Source organism: Cervus canadensis, chromosome 28 (genome assembly GCF_019320065.1).
Source record: "Cervus canadensis isolate Bull #8, Minnesota chromosome 28, ASM1932006v1, whole genome shotgun sequence".
Classification (NCBI taxonomy): Eukaryota; Metazoa; Chordata; class Mammalia; order Artiodactyla; family Cervidae; genus Cervus; species Cervus canadensis.
Window position 1 is genome coordinate 23887843 of NC_057413.1, and position 14475 is coordinate 23902317.

At 38.7% G+C, this 14475-nt stretch overlaps 1 protein-coding gene across 4 annotated transcripts in view; it reads right to left on the minus strand.

Moving 5' to 3' along the window:
• Positions 1–14475, minus strand: part of CARMIL1 (capping protein regulator and myosin 1 linker 1) — a 304650-nt gene that overhangs the window by 112085 nt on the left and 178090 nt on the right. For all 4 annotated transcript variants that reach the window (XM_043450501.1, XM_043450500.1, XM_043450503.1 and 1 more), the window contains exon 12: positions 7774–7860. In XM_043450501.1, the coding sequence (XP_043306436.1) occupies positions 7774–7860 (87 nt within the window). The remainder of the gene's footprint in view (positions 1–7773; positions 7861–14475) is intronic.

Consider the following 14475-nt stretch of genomic DNA (forward strand, 5'->3'; position numbering starts at 1 on the left):
TACGGCAGGAAGCAAAGGGGAACTAAAGAGTCTCTTGATGAAAGGGAAAGAGGAGACTACAACAGCTGTCTTAAAACTCAACATTCAAAAAACAATTATCATGGCATCCGATCCCATCACTTCATGGCAAATAGACGGGGAAACAGTGGAAACAGTGACAGACTTTCTTTTCTTGGGCTCCAAAATCACTGCAGATGGTGACTGCAGCCATGAAATTAAAAGATGCTTGCTCCTTGGAAGAAAAACTACAACCAACCTAGACAGCATATTCAAAAGCAGAGACATTACTTTGCCAACAAAGGTCCACCTAGTCAAAGCTGTTTTTTTTGGTAGTCACGTATGGCTGTGAGAGTTGGACCCTAAAAAAGTTGAGCACCGAAGAATTGGTGCTTTTGAACTATGGTGTTTGAGAAGACTTTTGAGAAGTCCCTGGGACTGCAAGGAGATCAAACCAGTCAATCCTAAAGGAAATCAGTCCTGAATATTCATTGGAAGGACTGATGCTGAAGCTCCAATACTTTGGCCACCTGATGCAAAGAACTGACTCACTGGAAAAGATCCTGATGCTGGGAAAGACTGAAGGCAGGAGGAGAAGAGGACGACAGAGGATGAGATAGTTGGAGGGAATCACCAACTCGATGCACATGAGTTTGAGCAAACTCTGGGAGTTGGTAATGGACAGGGAAGCCTGGTGTGCTGCAGACCATGTGGTCGCCAAGAGTTAGACATGACTGAGCGACTGGACTGAACTGAATACTATCAAAGAGGTGACAGCCAAGGGCTTGGCAGTGAAGGAGGTGGAGATTTGATAATGTTAGACAAAAGGAACTTGCAATAGCCTCTAGAAAAGGTTGATTTCTGGAGGTAACTTCTATGATTGTTCAAATGACCAGCTTTCTTCAATTTGTCTGCTACTGGTAGTATCAATGTATTTTGTAATGGCATAATTGAGTCCAAACATTTGGAAAACACCAGACTTTCATCAAGAAAATCATTTTTAAAATTATGTCCTTAGTGAGGTATAACAAAACTCAATAAATAAATTCTGAAATTAGAAGGTGAAATTAGTCTTGACAGCAAAACACTCCTCGACAAATATGGGTGCTTGGCAGTTGGCCAATGTCTGATTAGAATTGGGAGAGAATTGTGTTATCAGCTCAGCTGCAAGCTACTGAGACAGAATGAAGGATTTCCTCCCCTACCTCTTGAGCCCATTCCACATGAGGCCTGGGTTAATAAGCACAGTAATGGCAGGAAATTACAAAAATATAGGGTGGAAAGAATCAGGGCGCTTCCAACCTAAACTACACACAGATTTTCACGCTATTCTCAATTCTGGCTATCTAGTGATTTTGACCATTCTTCATATTTATTATTGGAGTGTTTACAGCTGGAAAAAGGTGGTACCAGATGGCCCTGCACTGACATAATCTGGCAACCAGCAGGACATTTACTAGAAATCCAGAAAACTATCACTTAGCTCACATCTGAGGAAGAGAAAGGATATTTGGACACAGTGTGGATGTCATGAGGAGATTTAAAAAAAAAAAAAGCTGCCTTGAATTATGGAGCCATGAATATAAATGTTTTCACAGAAATAAAATATGTTAGTCAAATTCAGCAAAAGTTTGAAAGTGCAATTTAATCTGAGTTATTTTAAATCCACAGACCTTTCAGATCCTTTGTGACAGTCTGCAAGAACACTGGAAACCTTTAAGAAATCAATTTTTCAAAAGGCAACATTTCAAGATATACATCCTAGGACGAATAACTTAAAACTCTTTGGGTTACATATTATAAAACAATATTAATTCTCAAACAAATTTTATTGCAGAAGAAAGATAAAGGTATGGATCCTCATTTGTAAAGGGTGGAGGGCACATGGGGCTGTCTTGATTCAGAGGAAGCTGAAGAACCTGCCCGCTCCCATCACTGGGAGGGACAGGGCATCAACTCAAGCTTGCCCTCAGAAGAATCAAAGATTGTTACATCCCTCTATCTGTCTCATATTAATAATAATTAACAAATATGTTAAATATCAAGGTTTTAAAATAAAAAACCTCTACCTTAAAAAAGAAGCACATGATAAATGATTTTATAAGAAAAAAATTTACACTTTAAATAGAAGAGTAACAAAAGAGGGGACCTAGCAATTTCCTCCAAAAGAAATATAGCTGACTAAGGAACAAGGGGGAAAAGCCACCTAAGCAATAACTGAAGAAACTAAAATTAAAATATCAGAACACTTTTGTTCATATGCTTGATAAACAGTAAAAAATAAAGAATAATACCCACCGATATACAAAACACTTGGAAGACAAACTTGACAATACATATCAGAAACAGCTTTTTAAAAATTGGACAAACACTGATCTCACAATTCTACTTACAAGAATTTTATCCTAAAGAAGAAGTTAACTCATGACTGGTGATTAGATATAGATGTCATAATAGGGTGTTCTGCACTACTGAATAATTTTAAATGGTCTAAATGTACAATATTAGATTATGTATATAAGTGAGGGGACATTTTGCATACACTGGGCAATCACATAGCACTGAAAGTGACCAAGTGTTTACTGACACAAATGATCACAATTTACTATGGGGGATAGGGAAAAACTTTACAAAACAGTAATCACAGTATAATTACATATATACATATGTGGGTTTTTGTAGGTATTTATATTAAAAAAAAAAAAAAAAAACTACTTACAGACACAACAGTGAGGAAAAAAAAGAGTACCAAAGTGTCAACAGTGACAATCTTGTAAAGACTTGGTACTAGTATTGCAAGTAGTTTTTGCTTTCTTAGTTATACTTTTCAGAATCTTCTAAGTCTTTACCATAAATACGTAATGCACTGATAATCATCAGGAAAAGGGTTTTTATAAAACTGATTTGCTGATGTAGAACACTGAGAACAGAAAGGGACTACATCTTAGCTTTTAGATCTGTAGATGGCTTTAGGCACCAGGACAGAAAACACCGGCTCCTGGTGAATTGTTTCCCTTTGGAAAGTTACTTTTGTCCCTTCATCTTAAACATGTGGATACAATCATGGCATGAATGGAACTCACCCCAATTTCAAATCACTCAGCGTGACTGCACGGTCGGAATAAAGTAGGAATGGATGGATAGAAAACCATTCCGGGACCACTTTGCTTTACCCACTCACCCATGACACAGTCAGTGAGAACTTGCAGCACCAGATGTCAGAGACACGGCAATGAAGAACACAACAGCCTTGCCAGCTAGAACCTTCCAGGCTAGGACACAACCAGAACACAGTGGGAAATGCGCCAAAGTGGAGGGATTCACAAAGGGCTATGGAATGCAGAGAAAGGGGCATCTAGTTCTGCAGGGGGTGGTGAGAGGAGGTTGTCTGAGAAGGACTTCAGAGAGAAAAGGAGATAGAAGCTGAATCTTCCAGGAGGGGCACTAATTCACCACATTTGTGGGTGGAGGACACTGAGGGTGTCCTGGGCAAAATAGGAACATATAAAAATACATGATGGAAAAACACTATATGATGGAAGGGAGGAAGGAAAGAGAAGGGAGGTAAGGAGGAAGATGATGGTGGCAGGGAGAACATGGCACTCTGTGCCAAAAATGACACTGTGCGTTTGAACCCATTTAATTCCACCACCTCTGACGAAGTAAAGACTCAAATTTCCATATTATAAACGAGGTTGCTAAGGAACCAAGGGACTGAGATGTATTCATATATTTGTAGTTAAGTAAAAATGTTAGGACTCAAGCCTAGACGATCTGCTGGAGAACTGGCAATCACTACACATATTACCCTCAAAAGACAGTGGCAAATTACTCAAGAAACTTTTCATTCAACACCCACACTGGGCGGGTAGCACCACTCTCTCAGGCGTTGGACAGATGGAGATAAGAAACACACACGCGTGGCAAAGAGAGCCCCCTTCTCATAGGGCAAACACGAAATTCACACAGTGATGTTAGATATGATCTAGAAGTGACATAAAGGAAAGAGTAAGTGATTCTGTCGAAGCCTCAGGAATAGGGAAGACATTCCAGAAGAGATGACCACAGATGACGGTTTTATAAAATATACTGAAGCTCTCTAAAAATATTTGGAGATGTGTGGCATAAGAGAAAATATGTATTGGTCTCTGCCCCCCTTGCCGGTTCCTGGCATAGAGCTCCTCAAACCCTTGTAATTTCCTAGGTAATAAGAACACTAGAAACATCCCTTGTTCTGATATTTGTCTTTGACCCTGACTCGGGGCTCCTAAAATGCCTAGAAATTCTTAAGTGATAAGAGCAGTAGGAGCATCTTTTGTTCTAATGCAGCAACTCTGAATGGGCTCCTGGATGGGGACCGGTCATCAGAAAGCCCAAGCCACAATGACAAGCTTGGAATTTCATCCCCACTCCCACCCACCAACACTTCTGCAGGAAGGGGAGGCGGCCTGGAAATGCAGTTAATAATTGATCATGCCTACGTGGTAAGGCCTCCATAAACATACCATGGGCTCTGGAGAGCTTCTGAGAGCTTCCAGGTTGATGAACACATCTACACATGGAGGGTGAGATGCCCCAAATCCACAGGAACAGAAGCTCCTGTGCTTGGCACCCAGTCCTCACCCTGTGGATTTCTTCTTCTGGCTGTTCATCATCTGAATCCTTTACCATAACCCTTAATAAACTAGTCAGTGTAATAAGCATTTCCCTGAGTTCTGTGAACCACTCTAGCAAATTAATTAAATTCAAGGAGGGAGACTTCAGAACCTCTGATAACCTGGGCTTGTCACTAGGCATGTAAATGGCATGGCGGGAGAGGAGGGTGCTGGGGGTACAACAGTCTCGTGGGACCGAGCCCTTAACTTGTGGGATCTGATGTCACCTCCAGGTAGATACTGAGCTGAATTACAGGATACCCGGCTGGTGTCGCAGAGAGCTGCCTGGTGTGTGTGGGGGAAACGTCCACATATCTGGCGACCAGAAATATCAGAAGTGACATGTCTTGTGTGAGTAGTAAAGGAGACACACAGAGAAACACAGAAGGAAGAATGGAGATTTTCCTGATACAAGATGAAATAAAAAAAACTTTTCAAGCATGTACAAAGGTGTGATGTATGCAGGAAGATTTCAATTAGTAGAGGTAGTATTATAAAGGTGATGATGTAGCAAAATAAGAACAGAACTGAAAATATTAGGAGGACGGTGAGTGGAGTCGGGAAAGAACCTGGGGAAAGAAAGGCAACTTCCAAGACAGGAAACAGAGCGGGTACAGCAAGAGTGATGACTGTGATGCAGTGGGCCCAACCATTTTCTATATAGCAGACAGTCCATCTGACAGGTTTGTGTGTGTGTTGGGGTGGGGTGGGCGTGGGGGGGTGTGACAGCAAAGAAGTCTTTCCAAGGATGAACCGAGAAAAACACAACCAGTAGTAATCACTTGGTAAGATACAGAATCAATGCAAAGAAAAAGAGGAAAACAATAGAATGGGAAAGACTAGGGATCTCGTCAAGAAAATTAGAGATACCATGGGAACATTTCACACAAAGATGGGCACAATAAAGGACAGAAGTGGTATGCACCTAACAGAAGCGGAGGATATTAAAAACAGGTGGCAAGAACACACAGAACTATACAAAAAAGACCTTCATGACCCAGATAATAACGATGGTGTGATCACTCACCTAGAGCCAGACATCCTGGAATGTGAAGTCAAGTGAGCCTTAGGAAGCATGACTATGAACAAAGCTAGTGGAGGTGATGGAATTCCAGTTGAGCTATTTCAAATCCTAAAAGATGATGCTGTGAATATGGTGCACTCAATATGCCAGCAAATGTGGAAAACTCGGCAGTGGACACAGGACTGGAAAATGTCAGCTTTCATTCCAATCCCAAAGAAAGGCAATGCCAAAGAATGCTCAAACTACGACACAATTGTACTCATCTCACACGCTAGCAAAGCAATGCTCAAAATTCTCCAAGCCAGGCTTCAACAGTACATGAACCATGAGTTTCCAGACATTCAAGTTGGATTTAGAAAAGGCAGAGGACCCAGAAATCAAACTGCCAACATCCACTGGATCATAGAAAAAGCAAGAGAATTCCAGAAAAACATCTACCTCTGCTTTATTGATTACGCCAAAGCCTTTGACTGTGTAGGTCACAACCAACTGTGGAAAATTCTTCAAGAGATGGGAATACCAGACCACCTGACCTGCCTCCTGAGGAATCTGTATGCAGGTCAAGAAGCAACAGTTAGAACCGGACATGGAACAACAGACTGGTTCCAAATCATGAAAGGAGCACATCAAGGCTATATATTGTCACCCTGCTTATTTAACTTGTATGCAGAGTACATCATGAGAAACGCTGGGCTGGATGAAGCACAAGCTGGAATCAAGGTTGCCGGGAGAAATATCAATAACCTCAGATATGCAGATAACACCATGCTTGTGACAGAAAGCAAAGAGGACCTAAAGAGCCTCTTAATGAAAGTGAAGGAGGAGAGTGAAACAGCTGGCTTAAAACTCAACATTCAATCAACAATTATCATGGCATCTGGTCCCATCACTTCATGGCAATTGGTGGGGAAACAATAGAAACAGTGAGAGACTTTATTTTCTTGGGCTTCAAAATCACTGCAGATGGTGACTGCAGCCATGAAATAAAAAGACACTTGGCTCCTTGGAAGCAACCTAGACAGTATATTAAAAAGCAGAGACATTGCTTTGCCAACAAAGGTCCATAGTCATGTATGGATGTGAGAGTTGGAGTATAAAGAAAGTTGAGCGTTGAAGAATTGATACTTTTGAACTGTGGTGTTGGAGAAGACTCTTGAGAGTCCCTTGGACTGCAAGGAGATCCAACCAGTCAATCCTAAAGGAAATCAGTCCTGAATATTCATTGGAAGGACTGATGCTGAAGCTGAAACTCCAATGTTTTGGCCACTTGATGCGAAGAACTGACTTGATTGGCAAAGACCCTGATGCTGGTAAAGATTGAAAGCAGGAGAAGAAGGGGATGACAGAGGATGAGATGGTTGGAGGGCATCACTAACTCGATGGACATAAGTTTGAGCAAGCTCTGGGAGTTGGTGATGGACAGGGAAGCCTGACATGCTGTAGTCCATGGGGTTTCAAAAAGTTGGACACGACTGAGCAACTGAACTGAACATACAGAAATATCAAATCACAATCTTATGCTCTTGGAACTAACAGAGTATTGTAAGTCAACTATACTTCATTAAAAAAAAAATCGCTAAATCAAAAACAAAACAAGAAGAACACAACACAACCAACTGCCTTTAGGCACAGGAGGCTGCCAGGTGAATATTCCTTGACTCAAAGTTTAAAAAGTTGAAGACTGCATGGTGGACATTCAGATTATTCTCCATACTGAAAGCATTTCACTTTACAACACCAGAATTTCAATCAGATAATTTCTTTACATTAAAACTGCCAGAGTGTTATAACACACATACAGTGAACCACTGAACAACACGGGGATTAAACTGCACATAACTAATCGCCAGCTCTCCGTATCCACAGTTCCTCCATTTCTGCAGATTGAACTAACCGTGGATCATGCAGTACTGTAGCATTTACTATGGAAAAATATCCACATGTAAGTAGATCTGGCAGTTCAAACCATGTTGTTCAAGGATCAACTACATTATTAAAGGCAGATACATAACTGAGTAATAATTCTAACCATGTTAGGAAGCATGGGGCAGTAAATACATTATAGACACAAAGTTAAGTAAGTAAGATATACTGTACCTTTAGGTGACAATGAGGTTTTAGACAAATTTAAATGCTTTAACCCCTTTGGGAGTTTGGCAAACTGAACACTTAAAGAGGACACACCTGAGAAAGAAAGGAAAGAAAGGGATCGTTAGAATTTTTAAGTTGTCAGGATTGCATTTGTTTTACAATGCCTGAAAATGAAGTTTGATTCCAATTTAAGTGCCCATTTTTCCTAATGTTAATTGTTTTCTAATCATCTACTATCCCCTCTCCTTTACTTTCTCTCCTAGCTAGGGTAAGAGAAAGGCATAATATTACCAAAACTTTACCATTAGAGGTGCTTTTCTTTGGACAAAGTGTTATCCTCTCTTCATAGTGCTATTTCAAATGCAAATAGTCTTGGAAAGAGTGATCTAATTTCCCCCCCTTTCTTTTTAACCTGTGTCTTAATGAGTTGATCACTCTTCTGGGTCAGCGGATGCATACTATTTAATTATTGTCAAGAAACACAATGTGGCATTATTCAGATAACAGCTTTACTTTAAGTCGATGAATTTCAGTATTTAATTGGCTTACAGCTAACAACCTTAGACAAAGCATCAGAGGATGTTTTAACCTGCCTTCCTGAAGGTAGGTTTGGTAACATAAAATAACTCCCAAGGAATTTACAGTATTAAAAATCAAGTGGTCTCTAAATTTAACAGTCAGAGTGTGAGACTGTGAAAACTCCCTCACTCACCTAAGGATTACAATAAGTGGAGACTCTTTTCTGGGAGGAAGTAAGTAACAGATGAACAATCAATGTACGTTCTACAGGACCTTCAACCAACTCCCTGCTTCACCTGAGTTACGACCTCCCGAGAGGCATGTTTTGAGAAACATCCTAAAACAGCATTAACTGGAAGGTCCCATAGACTGGTTCTCAGACCCCAGGCACCGGTAAGGAGCTACTGTGCTAGCCTGCTACCTATCACATAACCCCCAATTAAATATATATTTTACCAAGTAATAAGTACTACTCTAGAAATAAACTAAACATCATTCAGCTTGATTAAGCCTCTAGATGGGTGTTTCCCCAAGGATGGTAGGTACTGGGAGACCCTGCCTGTCTCCCACACTATTTCCCAAACAAGTTTGACAATCACTGGATTAAGTACTGTTAAAAAGGTTTTTTAATTAAAAGTATGTCTAGAGATTTGAATATGCTAAACCAGAGTGTTAACTGCAAAGAGGGGAGAGGTCTGATATTTAGTCAATACATTCTTGTGAAATGAATTGATTTAAATATTTTAAATTAAGACATCAAAATTTTGGTGTACAGTTCAAGCCATGCTTAGAGTGAAGTCTATACTCCTAAATACAGAAGTGAATAAAGAAGAACTGTAAATTAATAATCTAAGTATCGATCTCATGATGTCTAAAAAGCAACAATAAATTAATCCCCATTTCATCTCCATAAACAGAAGGAAAGAAATAACAAAGGGAAGACCTCAATTAAATAGAAAGCAGTCATAAAATAAATTTTAAAAGTATGTTCTTAAAAAATAAAAGCTAATAAAATTAATAAATCCCAGCAAGACTTTGAGAGAGAGAGAAAGAGAAGGATCAAAGTATTAAAACCAGAAATGAAAACAGAACACCAGAAGAGATCCTACAGACACCACAAATGGAACAGAAGGGTATTAAAAAAAAAAAAGTCTACAGATCAAAAAATGTATCACTGTAGAAGAAATCCTTATGAAAAATACAACTTAGCAAAACTTACTTAAGAAATAACATCCCCTATCTAAGAAAATAATAAATCTATTATTAAAAAACCTCTCCACAACGAAAAGCAAAAGAAGCCAAATATAAAAAATTATGCATTGTATCATTCTATAGTGGTGAAGTTCCAGGCATAACAGAAGCAGAATACACAGACAAGTTCATGAATTTTCATAATGTCCTATTTCTTGACCTTCATAGTGGTTGTGTGACAGCATTCCCTTCGGAAAAATTCACTAAGATCTAAACTTGGAATTTATGGACCTTTATGACTGTGCATTATACTTCACTGAATACAAGTTACTTCAGAAAACTTAGGTACAGAAGATAACAGAGGAGGAAGTCTAGACAACTGGGTGGCAATGACTTGTTAGATACTACACTAAAGGCACAGTCCATGAAAGGTATCATCGATTAGCTGGACTTCATTAAAATTTAAAATTTCTGTATATTTAGCAAGGGGGAAGGGGGAGATAAATTGAGAGATTGGAATTGATACATACACACTGCCGTGTGTTGGGTTGACCAAAAGTCCCTTTGGGTTTTTCCATAACATCTTACAGAAAACCCTGAACAAACTTTCTGACCAACCCAATAGAGAACAGATAACTATAGGAGAAACTAAGAAAGGACACCATCACGTGTAAAATGGATAACTAGCAGGAAGCTGCTATTTAACTCAGGGAGCCCAGCCTGGCATTCTGTGACAATCTAGAGGGGTGGAGTGGTGATGGAGGGAGACTTAAAAGGGAGGGGAAATGTATATAATTTTGACTGATTCACGCTGATATATGGCAGAGACAACCACAACATTGCAGAGCAATTATACTCCAATTTATAAAAATCACCCATGAAAAAAAAATTAATAAGAACCTACTCTATAGTACATGGAACTCTACTCAATACATAAAACTGCAAATGCCTACAACCAAATGCAAGGACACCCCCATTCTATTCAATCCTTAATCAGAAACTTTCCTTTAAAAACGAAGGTAGACAAAAAGGAATAAATAATACAATACTACTTTTCTCTAGAAATAGAACTATCACACCCTAAGTAATGAAAACAATGAAAGGTGAAGCTCCTAAGTTAGAATAAAGATGAGTAAAGTTATGTTTGATCATTTATTTAAAAAGCAGGATTAAAGGTAAAAGAGGACTCAAACACAAGACTGTCTGGTTAAAGTATTTTTTTCTCTAATTCTAGACTAAGTTTTACTAGCGTCTTTCTCAACAAAATGTTTTGTTTCAGCTTCCTAGTCATCCACAAATCATAAATACATTCTATTTCCTCTTTTAAGAAATACCCTTGCTTTCATCAGTGTTTTATAGTTTTCTATGTATAGGTCTTTTGTTTCTTTAGGTAGATATACTCCTAAGTATTTTATTCTTTTTGTTGCAATGGTGAATGGTATTGTTTCCTTAATTTCTCTTTCTGTTTTTTCATTGTTAGTATATAGGAATGCAAGGGATTTCTGTGTGTTAATTTTATATCCTGCAACTTAACTATATTCATTGATTAGCTCTAGTAATTTTCTGGTAGAGTCTTTAGGGTTTTCTATGTAGAGGATCATGTCATCTGCAAACAGCGAGAGTTTCACTTCTTCTTTTCCTATCTGGATTCCTTTTACTTCTTTTTCTGCTCTGATTGCTGTGGCCAAAATTTCCAACACTATGTTGAACAGTAGTGGTGAGAGTGGGCACCCTTGTCTTGTTCCTGATTTCAGGGGAAATGCTTTCAATTTTTCACCATTGAGGGTGATGCTTGCTGTGGGTTTGTCATATATAGCTTTTATTATGTTGAGGTATGTTCCTTCTATTCCTGCTTTTTGGAGAGTTTTAATCATAAATGAGTGTTGAATTTTGTCAAAGGCTTTCTCTGCATCTATTGAGATAATCATATGGTTTTTATCTTTCAATTTGTTAATGTGGTGTATTACATTGATTGATTTGCGGATATTGAAGAATCCTTGCATTCCTGGGATAAAGCCCACTTGGTCGTGGTGTATGATTTTTTTAATATGTTGTTGGATTCTGTTTGCTAGAATTTTGTTAAGGATTTTTGCATCTATGTTCATCAGTGATATTGGCCTGTAGTTTTCTTTTTTGTGGCATCTTTGTCAGGTTTTGGAATTAGGGTGATGGTGGCCTCATAGAATGAGTTTGGAAGTTTACCTTCTTCTGAAATCAAAGAGGACACAAACAGATGGAGAAACATACCGTGTTCATGGATTGGAAGAATCAATATTGTCAAAATGGCTATTCTACCCAAAGCAATCTATAGATTCAATGCAATCCCTATCAAGCTACCAACGGTATTTTTCACAGAACTAGACCAAAGAATTTCACAATTTGTATGGAAATACAAAAAACCTCGAATAGCCAAAGTAATCTTGAGAAAGAAGAATGGAACTGGAGGAATCAACCTGCCTGACTTCAGACTCTACTACAAAGCCACAGTCATCAAGACAGTGTGGTACTGGCACAAAGACAGAAATATAGACCAATGGAACAGAATAGAAAGCCCAGAGATAAATCCACGAACCTATGGACACCTTATCTTTGACAAAGGAGGCAAGGATATACAATGGAAAAAAGACAACCTCTTTAACAAGTGGTGCTGGGAAAACTGGTCAACCACTTGTAAAAGAATGAAACTAGAACACTTTCTAACACCATACACAAAAATAAACTCAAAATGGATTAAAGATCTAAATGTAAGACCAGAAACTATAAAACTCCTAGAGGAGAACATAGGCAAAACACTCTCCGACATAAATCACAGCAAGATCCTCTATGACCCACCTCCCAGAATATTGGAAATAAAAGCAAAACTAAACAAATGGGACCTAATGAAACTTAAAAGCTTTTGCACTACAAAGGAAACTATAAGTAAGGTGAAAAGACAGCCCTCAGATTGGGAGAAAATAATAGCAAATGAAGAAACAGACAAAGGATTAATCTCAAAAATATACAAGCAACTCCTGCAGCTCAATTCCAGAAAAATAAATGACCCAATCAAAAAATGGGCCAAAGAACTAAACAGACATTTCTCCAAAGAAGACATACAGATGGCTAACAAACACATGAAAAGATGCTCAACATCACTCATTATCAGAGAAATGCAAATCAAAACCACAATGAGGTACCATTACACGCCAGTCAGGATGGCTGCTATCCAAAAGTCTACAAGCAATAAATGCTGGAGAGGGTGTGGAGAAAAGGGAACCCTCTTACACTGTTGGTGGGAATGCAAACTAGTACAGCCGCTATGGAGAACAGTGTGGAGATTTCTTAAAAAACTGGAAATAGAACTGCCATATGACCCAGCAATCCCACTTCTGGGCATACACACTGAGGAAACCAGATCTGAAAGAGACATGTGCACCCCAATGTTCATCGCAGCACTGTTTATAATAGCCAGGACATGGAAGCAACCTAGATGCCCATCAGCAGATGAATGGATAAGGAAGCTGTGGTACATATACACCATGGAATATTACTCAGCCGTTAAAAAGAATTCATTTGAACCAGTCCTAATGAGATGGATGAAACTGGAGCCCCTTATACAGAGTGAAGTAAGCCAGAAAGATAAAGAACATTACAGCATACTAACACATATATATGGAATTTAGAAAGGTGATAACGATAACCCTATATGCAAAACAGAAAAAGAGACACAGAAATACAGAACAGACTTTTGAACTCTGTGGGAGAAGTGAGGGTGGGATATTTCAAAAGAACAGCATGTATACTATCTATGGTGAAACAGATCACCAGCCCAGGTGGGATGCATGAGACAAGTGCTCGGGCCTGGTGCACTGGGAAGACCCAGAGGAATCGTGTGGAGAGGGAGGTGGGAGGGGGGATCGGGATGGGGAATACGTGTAACTCTATGGCTGATTCATATCAATGTATGACAAAACCCACTGAAATGTTGTGAAGTAATTAGCCTCCAACTAATAAAAAAATTAAAAAAAAAAAAAAAAAAGAAATACCCTTGCTAAGTGCTAATGGAATGAAAGGCATAAATGAGGTCAGTTACTGTTCAGTTTTTCAAAAATAAAAGAACTGAATTCATTTTTGATAAATAGTCCTCCGCTTTGGCAGACTTCAGAAATGGGGTCTTAGCAACAAGAATAAATTGAGAGTGGTTGGCAGCCAAAATCTCTCAGGAAAAACAAAAAAAAATTCACCTGCCTTGTATTTCCTGAAGTTAGTTACTAAATAGTGCCATGGAAGAAGATGATCATCGAGAAAATATTTCCCCACAAAGAAAGGACAGAAAAGACTTTTTAACTTCTGGCCAAACTATTCAATTTTGTCCCCCAAATAAAGCCACACAGCCTTCGGAGCTATGAATTAAAACAAAATTTATCACCAAAAGCTTTCATCTGGAGACTTTACTGCATGAATAACCCTTCTTGTAATTTATTTTTGTTTTAGTTTGCGTCAAGTTTAGAAGGAAAAAAGGTCTAATTTTTATTTCTCCTTTCAAAATGGAAACCATTATAGCTCCCTCTGCTTCAAAATATTTATGATAATAAAAAGTAACTATAAAATGTTTAGAATTTTAATTTGGAATCAGAAGTTATTAACTCACAAAGACAGGAAATTAAATTTGACATTGCTGTTTTACTCCATTAATCATGCATGTACTTAATACACCAGCCCAGGTGGGATGCATGAGACAAGTGCTCGGGCCTGGTGCACTGGGAAGACCCAGAGGAGTCGGGTGAAGAGGGAGGTGGGAGGGGGGATCGGGATGGGGAATAAGTGTAAATCTATGGCTGATTCATATCAATGTATGACAAAACCCACTGAAATGTTGTGAAGTAATTAGCCTCCAACTAATAAAAAAATTAAAAAAAATTAAAAAAAAAAAAAAAAACTCTATGACAATAACATGCATGCAAGCATGCATACTGAGTCACTTCAGTCATGTCCGACTCTTTGCAACCCTGTAGACTG